Source organism: Grammomys surdaster, unplaced genomic scaffold, assembly GCF_004785775.1.
Source record: "Grammomys surdaster isolate TR1022 unplaced genomic scaffold, NIH_TR_1.0 141, whole genome shotgun sequence".
Taxonomy (NCBI): domain Eukaryota; kingdom Metazoa; phylum Chordata; class Mammalia; order Rodentia; family Muridae; genus Grammomys; species Grammomys surdaster.
Window position 1 is genome coordinate 7,471,594 of NW_021604599.1, and position 14,626 is coordinate 7,486,219.

The window sequence follows — 14,626 nt, forward strand, 5'->3', positions numbered from 1 at the left end:
GCACTGGCTGTTCTTCTAGTCACTAGGGTCAGGTCCCAAATAATTGTGGTCTAGTAAAAATGTGGAAACTTGGTTTTATTTTTACCCATTTTTTTTCTAAGCTTTATTTAAGGACATTTTTATTTGAAGTTATTTTGTTCTAATACTAATGAGACCAGTTTTCCATAATGAATTTTATTTTGGTCTTTTAACTAGTCTAATTTTCTTTTAAAAATTGTATTAATTTTAATTATAAACATGTAATTAATTTATATATTAAAAAATAAAAATATAATTTGTTTATATATTTATAAGGGAAGTTGGTTATAGGGGATGAGGGAGGCAGAGGAAGATAGAAAATGAATGAATATGAATAAATGAGAATGAATATGAATTTGTATGCTGTGGTGTAAGGTCAGAGGACAACCTGCAGGACTCAGCTCTCTTTCTCCACCATGCTGGATGACTCTTACCATGTGGGTCCTGGAACTTGAATTGAAGGTATCAGGTTTGGCAGTGTGCACCCTTGCCTGCTGGGCCATCTCACTAGCTTCTCACTTTCTTTTTACTGTTTCTGAGTACCGTGCACTTGCTAGGTATGCGCTTTGCTACTAAGCTATGCCCTATGCTCTTAGCCCTGTTTTAATTGTTCTGATTTGTCATTTGCAGCTACATTTACTCTGATGAACCTTCATTTTCCTTATGTTAGTAATCCCCCTCATACTTGTTTATCTGTTCATTATTACTGTAAATTAATTTATTGGTTAAGCAATGACACTATTAAATTGATTCCAAAGTGCTACAAATCCTCTTTTTATATTACTCTACTCTTCTTGTGTTCAAGCATGTTTTTGTATTGTATTACTTTCAAGTTCTTTATAAAGAGCTATTTCAAAATTTTATTTGATGTCTTAGATTATGTTTCCTTGAAGAATGAATTTGCCATTTGTCTGTCCTATAACATTCTTCCATTCCTTTCTCTTCCTGACATTTATCTGTATTTATTTTCCTTTGTTGTAACCACACATATGTATTTGTGCTTGATATGGGAAGGTCAGAGGACTTCCCTTTACCTGTATGCACTTATGGGAATTACTCTTAATAACTTCAGTATCTTACCCAAACATATTTTTTTTGAGCACCAGTTTGAAAGATGGATATGACTGGGACACATGAAGAGGGAAGCTATGGAAATTGGTGATCAGACAGAAAGATGAGATAAAATGGCTGTCAGTTTCCGCCCTCAAATACCTAGAATGGCCGTCTTGGGTGTGTTCCACTTACCTAGTAGGATGTAGTCAATTCTTGCTGCTGTGGGCATCGTTAGACCTTAGAACTCTCTTTTGCTCTCAGGTCCTACAAAGCAAATTCCCCCAACTATAGAAATGATTTAAAAAAAAAATATTCTTGAAATATTTGTTGTTGTCATTGATTTTTTTTCCCCTTTATTGCTTTCCATTTAGTTTTATGTCTTGCCTTTTGAGGAGTTGTTTCTGTTAAAGTAGTAGTATTTTGTAAACTATTCTTCAACATCCTCTTTTGGAGTGGGAATTGAGTTTAGAGAAAGACCACAGTAACTCACTCACTGTCTTAGTCAACATTCTGTTGCTATGAGGACACTTTGACCACAGCTACTCTTATAAAGGAAAACACTTAACTGGGGCTTGTTCACAGTTTCAGAGGTTTAGTCCATTATCCTCATGGCAGGAAACATGGCAGCACACAGGCAGAAAATGGTAGTTGAGGATTCTACACCCGGGTCCAAAGGCAGCAGGAAGGACCTGGCTTGAGCTTTTGAAACCCCAAAGGTCACCCCTTGTGACATGACATATTCCTCCAACAAGGCCACACCTACTCCAACAAGACTACAATTCCTAATCCCTGTTAAGTAACACCATTCCCTAATGACCAAGTATTCAAATATGAGGCTATGGGGGCATTCTTATTCAAACTACCACAATCACATAGGAACTTTGTTTCTAATTTTAACTATTACTCTTCTAAATTTATGGTTAGGAAACTGATATTTTCTTATTATTTGGTTGTTCTGATAAAATATTGACATGTAAATTTTAAAAAAAATTTTGTTTAATCAGGTTTTGAAAAAGGAAGATTCTGTAATGTAGTTCAGAATTTCTCAGGCTTGACACAATATTTTAGATTGTCCAGTTATCTTCTGTGAGGGCTGCTGCTATCTTGAGCATTATAGGATGTGTAACAGCCTCCCTAGCTTCTACCTACTAGGTACCAGTAGCATATTCCTAGAAGCAACTGAAATTATCTTCAGACATTGCCTAATATTCCTTGGGGGAAAAAATCTCATACTCCATTCCGTCATCTTTGCTACCTCTAAGCACCTACAGATGGTTCTTTGTTGTTCATCCTGTAAAGATTGTATTACATGAAAATGATGTTTAGAATAAAAGTCATAATACAAATTTACAATTTATCTTGGTAAGAATTAAGACTTAAAGCCATTTACTTGAATAAAAAGCAATGAGTTCTTAAAGTTATAAAACTATGATGTTAACACACCTATGTATTTGGCTAAGTGAAGAGATTAATAAGTTTCTTTATCAGTGTTTGGTGTCATGATGCAGTAGATTTACTCTTTTCTCCTTTATTAATTAAAACCATGTTTTTAGCCAAGAAAGTGGAAATAATTCTTATTGGCAATTCAGTTGTTTCTCACTTAGGAGATTGACATTCTCCAGTTCTTAGCTAAATAATTGTCATGGTAAAGTAATTTCCTTGAAGAGGACAGACATTGATTCTGCTCCTGTTACTCACAAATCCTATTTCAGTCAAATTGGAAAACTATTAAGTTTTTTGGGAAAAAATCAATAGGTATCAGGAAACCATTAGATCTTGTGGCCCTTGCTATATCTTGCATGAGTAATCACTGTAAACAGCTGACAGGTGTTTCACTGTTGACACAGAGTGATGCTTAGGGGAGCCACATCTTGTCAGAGTAGGCAGACAGCTTTAGACAGTGCAATGAGTTCAGTTCTCCTCGTTTGCCCCTGTGTTCATTCTTCTAGACAGCACCATCACTAACTGGGATGGTAATGCTTTGAAAAATCAAATGCTTTCCCTTGCTGTCAGTTTCCTTTTTTCTGTTGCAGCACACTAATCAGGATGTGTGGCTTTGTGTTCAACCAGTTCCTGTCAAAAACAAATTTTAATTTGTTTCTTAGAAATTATTTTCTAAGAATAATAATTTTATGTCCAGAACTAAGTAAATATATGATGATGAATGAGTACCACCAGAGAACTTGTAATTTTTCTTCTTCTTTTCTTTTATAAAGATTACAAGTGAAATTTATTGTGATTTTTTTAAATTACATTTACAAATGATTTTTGGAGTTAATGTATTTTATTTGCTTTTCCTCAGAAGGGATTTATTATTTGTGAACTATATGATAATCATATTCAGAAAATGAGAAAAAAAATGTCCTGTGAATGCTCAGCTATTGTGTCCAAATTGTTGCACAATATTGATGAGTAAATTATTTTGGCATCTATCAGAACATTATGTTTGATGAAGGTTAGGAGTTTACTGTGTTTAGAAACAGGGAGAGGAGTACAATGACTGCGGGTCTTGAAACATCCTCTCACTGCAGTTCCCATGAGAAGACTGAAGTAGAGGTTTACTTTGTGTGTGTTTAGTAGCTAATTCCACTGGTGAAAATTAAGACAGATAAAATCGTGTTCTGCAATTTGAAGAAATAACTTTATTTGATGAATATTATTATACTATGTATTTTCAGGTGCAGTGGCTTCTATGTTTTGGGTTGATGCTGAGTTAGGGAGTGATATTTATCTTGATGGTAAGTTAAAACAATTTCTTTTAAAGTAATATTTATTTTATGGTTGAGCTCATTTTGTTAATATTGCAGTTTTAATTTCTATATCATTGTTCTTTTCAAACTTGTTTGGTTTTTGATGAATCAAGTTTCATAGGGAGGGATTCTAAAGTCCCTGAAAGCGATAATACCAGATGGTTAGCTATTGATGTCATCTCTGATTCAGGACTTCTACTGAGGCTTTCCTTTCAAATTACTCTGCAGACTGCGTGTGTCCTCTGTTGCCATGGTGTGTTTAGTGTAATGCTGGAGCTTTGTAGGTAGTCAGGAAGACAATGGGAAGAATGAGCTTTCATTCTCTGCTTTTGTTTTTCCTTGAAAGTAAGAATTAAGGATGCTTCTAAAGACACATATGCTACTTAACTCTTGTCAGTTTGTGTAAATTTATGTTTGATATTACTTTCTTAGAGTGACAACTATATTCACTTTGTCCTGTTGTCTCTTTTTAAACCAATCATGTAGACTATAGGATAACAATTATTGAAGCTGTGTTTCATTGAGAAGTAGTATATATATAGCATGTAGCTTGTTGAATTTCATAGACATCATCAGATTCTGCTGTTATTTTTAGAAACGATTTGACATATTCAGAAATTGCTGAGCTAATTGATCTTTTGAGAACTTAGGTACTTGCTATGATGCTTTTTTTATGAGCTAAGTGTATTAGCAGAGATTAGGAATATAATATCATAAGATGGCTCAGATTCTTAAGCAGTAATTTATTTAGAAAAGCCTCATTTTTGACTGTGAAAATAAAATTAACCTGCCTTATATAGTTTTTCTTACTTTAATATGCGTTATGGAATTTGTCTTAGTTTGGATTTGAAACACTGAAGAATTTTTACTTTATTGTTGACTTAAATTTTTATTTTATAAATTTTCTAATTTCTTAGAAACAGAGCTAGTTGTTTAGTATATATTTGAAACATATTTGCTTATTCTTGAGGTTGAGTTAAATTAATTGCCACATTGGTTAGAAAAAAAGTATTTTATTGAATAGCATTTGTGAATGGAAGGATGTTTTAATTTTTCAAGTATAGTTGCATAATACTGATAACTTTAAAGAGTGACTAATATGTTTATTTCTTTGTAGGTATCATAACTGTTGTAGATTCAAAATATGGATTAAAAGTAAGTTGAACAATATAACTTGCTAATTGTCAAAGAATAGGAATGAGGGGTTGGTTGTATTGTTTCTGTTAAACTTTTCTTAAGAAAAATCTTTTTCAAGGTGCACTTTGTATGTGATTATTGTTATTATTGTTATTATTATTATTATTGTGTGCTTTTAAACTTAGTATTTATTTTAGTCTTGTTGGATATTGTGATAAAAATTGGAATTACTGTGGTATTTTATAAGGTTACATAGTCAAGATAAAGTTTGGGTGTGTGTTATTCTCACTAGAATCCATTCCCATTATTAGTTTTTATAGAAAAAAAACAGCCTAATAAAATATATGGGATCTTAGTTTTTGTTATAAACTGTTAGGAAACACCAACTACACATTAGTTTTTCTTAAAACAAAATACTGATTTATTTAATTTTGAAGAAATAAGAAGTAGTGCATATAAGAAGAGACTCTTCTGTTAAATGATACTCTTCTGTGAATATTTTTGCTAACTGCTAAGATCTTTAAGGTTTGTCTCAGTTTGTAAAATGAACTAAGATCTTAAAGGTTTATTGCTGCATAAAATAAAATAGCACTTCCTAGGTTTTCAAGTGAACTGAGAATAGTTTTAAAGAAACAAATGTTGCCAAAAGGCTTTGGAAAGTAAGTTCGCCCCTGTCCTATCCTCGGCCCTCTAGCCCATACTACCTATCTGTGTGTATGGATTGGGAACCAACTGGTACTTTCATAGAGGCTGAGTATGGTCACATACACTTTTTGTCTCAAAAAGTGGGAGGTAGAGAAAGGCAGATGTCAGTGAGTTAGAGGACAGCTTGATCTACGTAGTGAATTCTAGGCCTGCCAGTGCTGTATAATAAGATCCTGTCTCAGAAAACAAAAAAATTTCTTGGGAGTATAAACTCAATGTTTAAAAATTAGTTTCATAGTTTACCCCTTGATGTATCTAAACTTAATTTTTATGTTGGTTTTTCTTCCAAATCTTCAATAAAATTACATTTTAGGAAACTTTATCATGTCTGTCCAAATGGCTATCAGTCTACTGACCCTTCCTACCCCAACTCTTAGTAACCTAATTTGAGATATTTGAATTGTGTTCTAGAGTTTAGATTTTAACTAAACTATGAATAGACTAGGAATAAAAGGGAGATTGCAAATATTACAGTTTTGGCTAGAAAAATTCTAGTGGTTCTCTGTGTGTGTGTGTGTGTGTGTGTGTGTGTGTGTGTGTATGTGTGTGTGTGTGTTTGAAGGGCCCACTGGTTAGCTCATGCAATCCTGAACTTGGTATGTCCTCAAACTCATAGTCCTCCTTCTTAGATCTGTGTGCTGTGATTATAGCTGAGGGTCACTCACCACACCTTGCTTAACTAGTGTTCTTTTTAAAGATAAATTTAGAGTCACCTTAATGACTATTTTCAAAGCATGTTTTTAAAAATGCGAGTGGAGTTAGAGAAAAGGCCACTAGAAAATTTCAAATTCCTTCTTTTGTACATTTTTTAGGCATCTTTGAATTAATTTCCTCTATAAGTTGATTCACAAATTTGGGGTACATAAGATAGCAGCTAGAACATTTTATTTACTTTTTTTGTATAGGTTTAACATGCCATATTCAAAGTCAAACTTTAGTGTTTTATGTTTATAGAAATAGTTTTATATCTAGAGTTGGATAGAGAGAGGAATTACATAGAATTTTTTACTGGCATGATAAAGATCCCCCAAACAAAGCAGGGTTCTGAATAATACAAATGTAGTATATGTTTAACCCCTTGCCACATTGATAAAACCTCTTAAATTATTAAATCAATATACCTACACAAAACTGACATACTGTCAGGATAATGGAAACTTTAGATTTTCCAAGTCATATGTCAGATAAATAACTTTGCCTTTATATAAAGAATTTGCCAACTTGTCCAATTCCTCTGGTTGCAAAGCTTGACCTCAGTAGCTGCTTGTGATTCAGAGAATTCTGAGGCAGTACAAGTAATGACAGTTGGATAATGGGCAGCAATTTAAGGGTGTCATGCTTCACAGAGCCAGCCCATCACAAGTAAAGCTGAGAAATGGTACCCTGTGGCCAGCCAGCCAAATTGAAACTGAAGTGGTAATTGATATCATAGGCTATCACTCTAATGGGATTGTCACCCATTGATCTGAAATATTCATTTTTTAATCATGGCCAAAGAATTGGACAACTTAAAATGACAGCTCTCTATTCTCAAGGCTTGACATCTAGGCACTGACATTGTTCTTTTTAGTTCTACAAATGTGACAGCATTTAATGCAATAGAATCAATGAATGAAGTTTACACATAAAAGGTCAAGTAAGAGGTTTCTTTTTGAGTCTTCTGTTGTATTGGACAAGCGGTTGAAATAATTCAGTCAGAGAACAGTTTGGGTTGGAAAAGGCCAGGAAAATAAATAGATTGACATTATGCAATATCTTTTTTTTCAAAGCTGAAACCACATTAGATCTCTAACCAGTCAGTCCTTGTAAAGAACAAAAACAAAACAAAACAAAAATACATGCTGCTATTTTTCTCCTTTTTCTTTGTCTGATGTCTGACATCTTTGACATTGGATTTGTTTCTACTGTGGTCAGCACAGTTCTTTCTTAGATAATGAAATTTTAGCCCATTTTGATTCATTTTCTTTGGTCTTGCTTTTTTTCTTTATTTCTGCAGGAAAAAACTCTTGTAGGTCTTCTTGAAGTTGTGACTATAGTAATAATTTATTTTGAATCATTTCTTTGTGTCTCCCAACTTTATTGAGCCATAACTCACAAATAAAAATCATATAGATTTAAGGCATACAATTTACTACCCTGATCTGTCTGTATATATGTTGTGCAAACATTATGGAACAGTCAAGTGTTAACCTTGTCCATCCACTGACAAAGTTATTAGTTTTTGCTAGCTTACAAGGTGCGATAACTCAGTAAATTTCTAGTAGTCCATCCCATAGTCATAATTATAGTCGTCATGCTGAATTAGCTTTCCAGAATAAATTTACAGAATTTATTTCTCCTGAGAAACTAGGACTTGTATCCATTGACCATCACCTCACCTCTTGTGTTGTTAATGCTGTTGTTGTAGGTCATACTGGGAGTTTGAACCTTTATTTTTTGAATATGTTGGTTTGTTGGGTTCATTAGTATCAAAATTATTATTACCACTTTGGAAAAAAAAAAGCTATGGTCTCTAGCAGAGAAGAGGAATTCTTTGGCAATTAGTATCTTTTTTAAAAATTTTATAAAACTTTTAAGTTGTATGCCTGTATAGGTAGATTAGAACATCAAAATTTACATTATTGTTCTTATTTTATAAATTGAAGTCTAATTTATGACCAAATAACTTTTGAGTGGCAAACAAGGTTTGGTCTTTCTGCTAAGCTTAGCTTGGGAAGTAGGAATTTCCTAAGGGAAGTGTAGGGCTGATACTCAGAAAAAATAAGTATTAGTATGTATGTATTACTCCTTATATTTAGAAAGCTATTATGTTGCATAGGCAAGGCATTTATCTTGTCGTCTATGATTGTTACATGTATTTGTAATCAAGTTGTATACATTGGCATGCTTTTATTTTGGGAGATTTTAAGTTATTTTGTGTTTAATATTTCTTAACTGCCTAAAGGTAATCAGGTCTTGGTCTGTGCCATTTAGCTCTGAATGAAATTTTTTCTTGAATAAATGTCTCAAACCTTTGTAAATTGCTTTGTGAAACTTCCAAGTTTCTTAAATTACATTTAAGAATATTTTTATTGGTTATTTTATTTATTTGCATTTCAAATGTTATCCCCCTTCCCAGTTTCCCCTCCACAAAGCCCTTATCCCATCTCCCCTTCCCCCCTGCTTCTATGAGGGTGCTTTCCCACGTACCCACCCACTCCCGCCTCACCAGCCTAGCATTAAAGTCATTAATTTTAATATCTTTTTTACATGTTACAAAGTATAGATACATCATTTGATATATATGCAGATGACGCTTCCAATAGAGCATCTTGAAAAAATATTTCAGTTTTAAAGGATGTTGAATACGATCATCCAGAGGCAGATGTGTAATTTGTTAGTAGATAGACTGGTCAGTGGAAAGAGAGGTGTTGCTACATGTAGTATATATAGCATTTTTTAAATAAAAAAATCCATGTGTTTATGTTAACAAATGGGAGTATTAATTACAAGTCATTCGTGGGGGCTCTGGAGAGATGGCTCAGTGGTTAAGAGCACTGACTGCTCTTCCAGAGATCCTGAGTTCAATTCCCAGCAACCTCCTGGTGGTTCACAGCCGTCTGTAATGGGATCTGATGCCCCCTGCTGGTGTGTCTGAAGACAGCTTCAGTGTACTCATATATATAAAATAAACAAACAAACCTTTAAAAAAAACCCAAAAAACCGAAACAAGTCATTCATGGACTATTCCAGGGCCTGCTGATAGCTTTAGTCTCTTAATGCAGAGTATAACATGCTGAATGGATTTGTTAATAGTAAGAATCCACGAATAATTATGAGAACATGAATATTAAATTTGGTCTTTTTGGCATGGAGTAAGTATTGATGATACATTAAACTCTGTTCTGTAAGCTTTGTAACTGGGGAGTGTGTATGTGGATGAATTTATAAAATTGTATTACAAAATGAAATTACTATCTCATAGTCATGATTTTGGTTCTGTCACACCTAAATCGTATTTGTTAAACATTTAGAAGAAAAAAAAATTGCCTCTATAATCTTAACCAAGTCTATTAAATGATCATCAGTGTGTCTTAAGTTCTAAGCTATGATAGTTACCTCCCCATGAATTGTGAAACTAGTGGGACAAATATGATGTAACTTGTAGGTAATTCTACATATTCTTTTATGCAATAATTATGTCATATTCTCTATAAAACTGGTTGTATGTGGCATAAAAAGCTTTAAAAAAAGATTTTAAATAGTGTTCATTTTATTTCTATCAAACATGCTTTTAGTAAACAATAGTATAGTGGTGGTATGTAAAAAAGTACAGTATTCTGTGATGGTAAGGGCAATATATATACATATATATGTATATGTACATACATATATAGCTACTTCTTATTGTTATAATGCCTAAATGAGTTAAAATGTTCTAAAAATTAAATAATTTATAACGTTCCATTAAAATGTGAAGTGTTAATCTAGTTGTCTATAGTTTTCAGTAGCCAGCTTTTTCTTGTGATAGGGAGTCTCAGTTGAGAGCGATATGGTTGAAAACATGAATTTGCAAAAGACAACCTCTGGTAACCCTTATGGCATAGATGACTTCAGGAGATAAATAGTATTGAGAAAGGGTCTGCTTCTGGGGGTGAAAAGTAACCTCATGGCCTTCTAAGTCAGTTATATATAGTAACTAGCTAACTAAACCAAAAGTCTTCTGTAAATTTGTATTTAGTAATGGAACTTAAAGTCTCATTAAGACAAGAAAGATAGCTTTAAAATAAAAATCGTTTGTGTTGACATTAGATTTTTGTGTTGTATTATAGTAATTTTTAAAAATTTTGTTTTGTTCAGCATTTAACTGAAGAAAAACCTGATGGCCTTGTCAATGAAGCTACTAGGTATTTATATTTAAAGCTTATATTGATTGCCAGCCAGCCAGAAAATAGAAGATAAGTAACATAAAAACAAAAAGGAAAGAAAAATAGTTAAGGCAAATGTGTTTTCTTTTCCTTCCACACATTATTGCGTCTGCCCATCATGGACTCATGACTAGCATTTTATATAAGCTATTTATATTGTGGGATAAAATGAATGGTGGACATGGGACTTAACTGATTTCTATGAATTTAGAAGAGTTGAACATTTAGAAGCGTTGTATTCTCATTCTCCTCTGGAATTGAAGATAGTTAATTTGCTTCCTTACAAACTGCCTTGCTCCTCACTTACTCAGTACAGAGGAACAAATACTGAAATACTTTGACTTGGTGCTTAAATCAGTTTGTAAGTACTTTTAAATTCTTAATTGTTTGTAGACTTACAAGTATTTAAAGTACTTTCCTTACCCTAGGTATATTTTCACTAATGGGATGAAGGTTTTGAAACCAAAAATGCTGCTGGGCTTCTGAGTGAGGCTTCCTGGGATAGAAAATAAAGACTGAGGACAAATGATTACTTGTTATCTTGAGGTTTATTGAATTCAATTTATTATTGAAAATATTACTGAATTCTTTTGTAGTCCTTCTCAAATGTGTTATTATACAATTGTGATTTAAGCTAAAATGAATTTAAGTATAGTTGTAACTTTTTCTCACTAAAATGGTTATTGTAGAAAATATACATAAGCCAAATAGGAAATATCAGAAAATGTGAAGTCCATGGAAGAGTAAATAGAAGATCTCCAATTTAAAGATTTGGAGATATGTGCATTCTGGTTTTAGCCACATAAGATTACTTACACAGAAGTATGGTTATGGTATACATTCTGTAGGGCTTTTTTTTCCAATTTTGCTTATTTTTTATTTATTTTATTTCTAATCCTATAAAAGAACAGGATTAGAAAATTGTAGTCCAGTGGTTAGAATTTCCTGCAGAATTGAGAAAAATAATGTTATGTTATATAGCATTTTATCAGTTGAATTCTTTAACTGGGATTTCTGTGTATCTATTTTGCAACAATAATACATACTCATAGTGATGAAGAAGGTAGTAATACAAGATCTTTATATTTTTTTGAAGTATAGTTTTTTAAAGCAAACTACTTAGTGTTAAGTGAACTTTGTATTTCTTTGAAAATCATGATAAATTTTTTATTTTTTTTATCAACTAGGCTGTCCTTATTATTCTCTGATCTAAAACTCTGGAGGCTTATCTTTATAGGATCAGTAAATCCTATTTACTTTTTGGATGAGTTTACAAAGTAATGTATGGAATTCTGTAGAGTGAATAGGTTGGAAGTAAACTGAACCCAAGCTAGTTATTAATTGAAATGTTGACTTAAATATGTTGTTTCTATGGTTTTTATGAGTTCTTTTTTTTTTTCTTTTCTTTTTTTGCTTTTTTCGAGACAAGGTTTCTCTGTGTAACACTGGCTGTCCTGGAACTCACTTTGTAGAACAGGCTGGCCTCGAACTCAGAAATTCGCCTGCCTCTGCTCCCAAGTGCTGGGATTAAAGGCGTGCGCCACCACTGCCTGGCAAGTTTTGTGAGTTCTTAACATTTTTCTTCTGACACTTGTTCTTTGCTCTTTTAGGCAAGTTGCTTTGGCAGACATGATTCTCATCAATAAAACAGACTTGGTTTCAGAAGAGGAGCTAAACAAATTAAGAACAACTATCAGGTACAGTACACTTGACTATTGTAGTTTAAAAGCCAGAAGAAAGAATATTTGATGTTTCTACCATTAAGAGGTGGTAAATGTTGGAGGAGCTAGATCTGTTTACTGAAGTGCAAGTCTGTACATACTGAAACGTCACATGGCCCTCATTATTATATACAGCTTTTTTTATGCCAATTAAAAATAAACCTATGCCTAGTCTTAATGAACAGTGGAAATTATAAGTATGCTAAATGCCTTCAAATATAAATTTTAATATGTAAAATATTTTAAACCAGGACTGTTGCTCTATAGGAATATAAAATAAGGTCCAAGGTTGACTTACTTCAAGGACCATTAAGGAGTCACATATATTGTTCTTGGCTAATTGATTGTTAAATAAATAAAAATATCTAAAATAATTCACCAACTCTTGCAAAATATAATTCAGAATTTTTTGGTTTATATTCTGGGTCCACTGACTCTCTTTATGAGTTTCTATTTCCTGTCTGTCCTTTGACACTTCCTAAGGGCAAGCCTCTTTAATTCCCTAAGACAGTTATTTACTTCTTATATGTGTCTTACCAGCTCCCAACTACTGTTTTGTCACTTAACCAGTTTCTGAGTCTATCCCTCCTTTATAATATATAATATTATGTATTTTTATCTGCAGGTCCTATTTTCTCTTCTCATTCCTTAATGAAATTTTGCTCATATTGTGTTGCTTCTTGATTTTAATGGTTTCCGTAGTTATCAACTGTCCTGTGTCTTTGCTTTATGTCTTCATTGCAGTAGACTAATATAAATGAAACTATGTTATTAAAAAATAATCAAACAGTCATTTTGCTGGCTGTTTTGGAGACTCCCATTCCTTTTGAAGCCAAAGGTGAACTTTTCAAATGAAGAGGAAAGTCCAGAAATTGTGTTTTGAATTATTTTGTAAGACTTAAACTAGGCAATGCCATATATTTCAGTAGCTTTTCTTATTGGCCACTTTTAGTGACTATAGAGTTTTTTATAATGGATTAGCATTACCATATTTAATATCATTTCTGTTGACCTCATACTGACTGTAATACCACTAATTTATATAGTATATGCTATAAAACTGAATCAAAAATTCATAACTCATTAAGAACTCATTTCTAGTGATTATGATTACAAGAGAAAGAAATTCATACTTTTCCTCTATATTTTCTCTTGTTTTAATAATAGTGTCCTTAGATTTTGCTACAAAAAGTACTTTCTCATATAGAAGGTAGATAATACTGCATACTGTTTAGGAATATGGGGGTTGAAGTCTGCTGTGGTTTTAATCCTTGGTCTGTTTCTCTCTGTTCTGAGGGGGTTTATTTAAGCTTCTTGTATATCATCTGCAAAAAAAGAATAAAACCTATCTTACAAGTTTGCTTTGCTGGCAGTGGTGGCACATGCCTTTAATCTCAGCACCTGGGAGGCAGAGGCAGGCGGGTTTTTGAGTTCGAGGCCAGCCTTGTCTATAGGGTGAGTTCCAGGACAGCCAGGGCTATACAGAGAAACCCTGTCTCAAACAAAACAAAACGAAACAAAACAAAACAAAACAACAAAAAACAAGTTTGCTTTAAGTACACATGAAACCTGTGAAATTGCTGGTGAGCTTTGCAAAGTCCCTGACAGTGAGTGCTTCTTGAGCTATTACAATGGAGATTTGTTTTTTTGAAGAGAAAATTAAGACTCTTATTAGTAGTAGTTAGTAGTTAGTTAGTAGTCAGTTGTTAGTCATCCAAAAATTAGACTTACCTCAGAATTATTGTACACAGAAAGAACCCGTGAGAACATATTGGACAGTCAGCACATATTTTGGGCATGTATCTGTAAAGAAAAGAGAGTTAAGACAAAAACATATAGGCGTTTACAGTGTTTAAAGGAATTGAAGTATTTTTTGTGGCATACAAAGGGAACCTTTTTGTTTTTTATTTTGGTGTTTTGTGTTCACCATTTCTACAATGTGTATGTATAAAAATTTGGCTGTCTTGTAAAAGTATTGAGTATACAAGAAGATTAAGAATTCTTGCTACTTAGGAATTTTTTTTTCCTTTTCTTTTTGGCAATACTGGAGTCAAGCTTAGTGGTTTTGTGCATGCTAATCAAGCCTATACCACTGAGCTAAATGCTGTGCAAGGACTGTAACCACTGAGCCAAACCCTTGTCCTTTTCCTAAAGGAAAGGACCTCTTTCTCTCTTCCTTCCTTTCTTTGTTTCTTTCTTTCTTCTTCCCCCTCTCCTTCCCTCCCTCCCTTCCTTCCTTCTTCCCCTCTCCCTTCCTTTCTCTCTATTTCTTTCTCTCTCTCTCTTTCTTTCTTTCTTTCTTTCTTTCTTTCTTTCTTTCTTTCTTTCTTTCTTT

At 33.1% G+C, this 14,626-nt stretch overlaps 1 protein-coding gene across 2 annotated transcripts in view; it reads left to right on the forward strand.

The window, feature by feature from the left end:
* LOC114618344 (COBW domain-containing protein 1) overlaps positions 1-14,626 on the forward strand; it is a 45,283-nt gene that overhangs the window by 8,908 nt on the left and 21,749 nt on the right. For both annotated transcript variants that reach the window (XM_028764051.1, XM_028764052.1), the window contains exons 5-8: positions 3,750-3,809; positions 4,939-4,976; positions 10,503-10,549; positions 12,181-12,267. In XM_028764051.1, the coding sequence (XP_028619884.1) occupies positions 3,750-3,809; positions 4,939-4,976; positions 10,503-10,549; positions 12,181-12,267 (232 nt within the window). The remainder of the gene's footprint in view (positions 1-3,749; positions 3,810-4,938; positions 4,977-10,502; positions 10,550-12,180; positions 12,268-14,626) is intronic.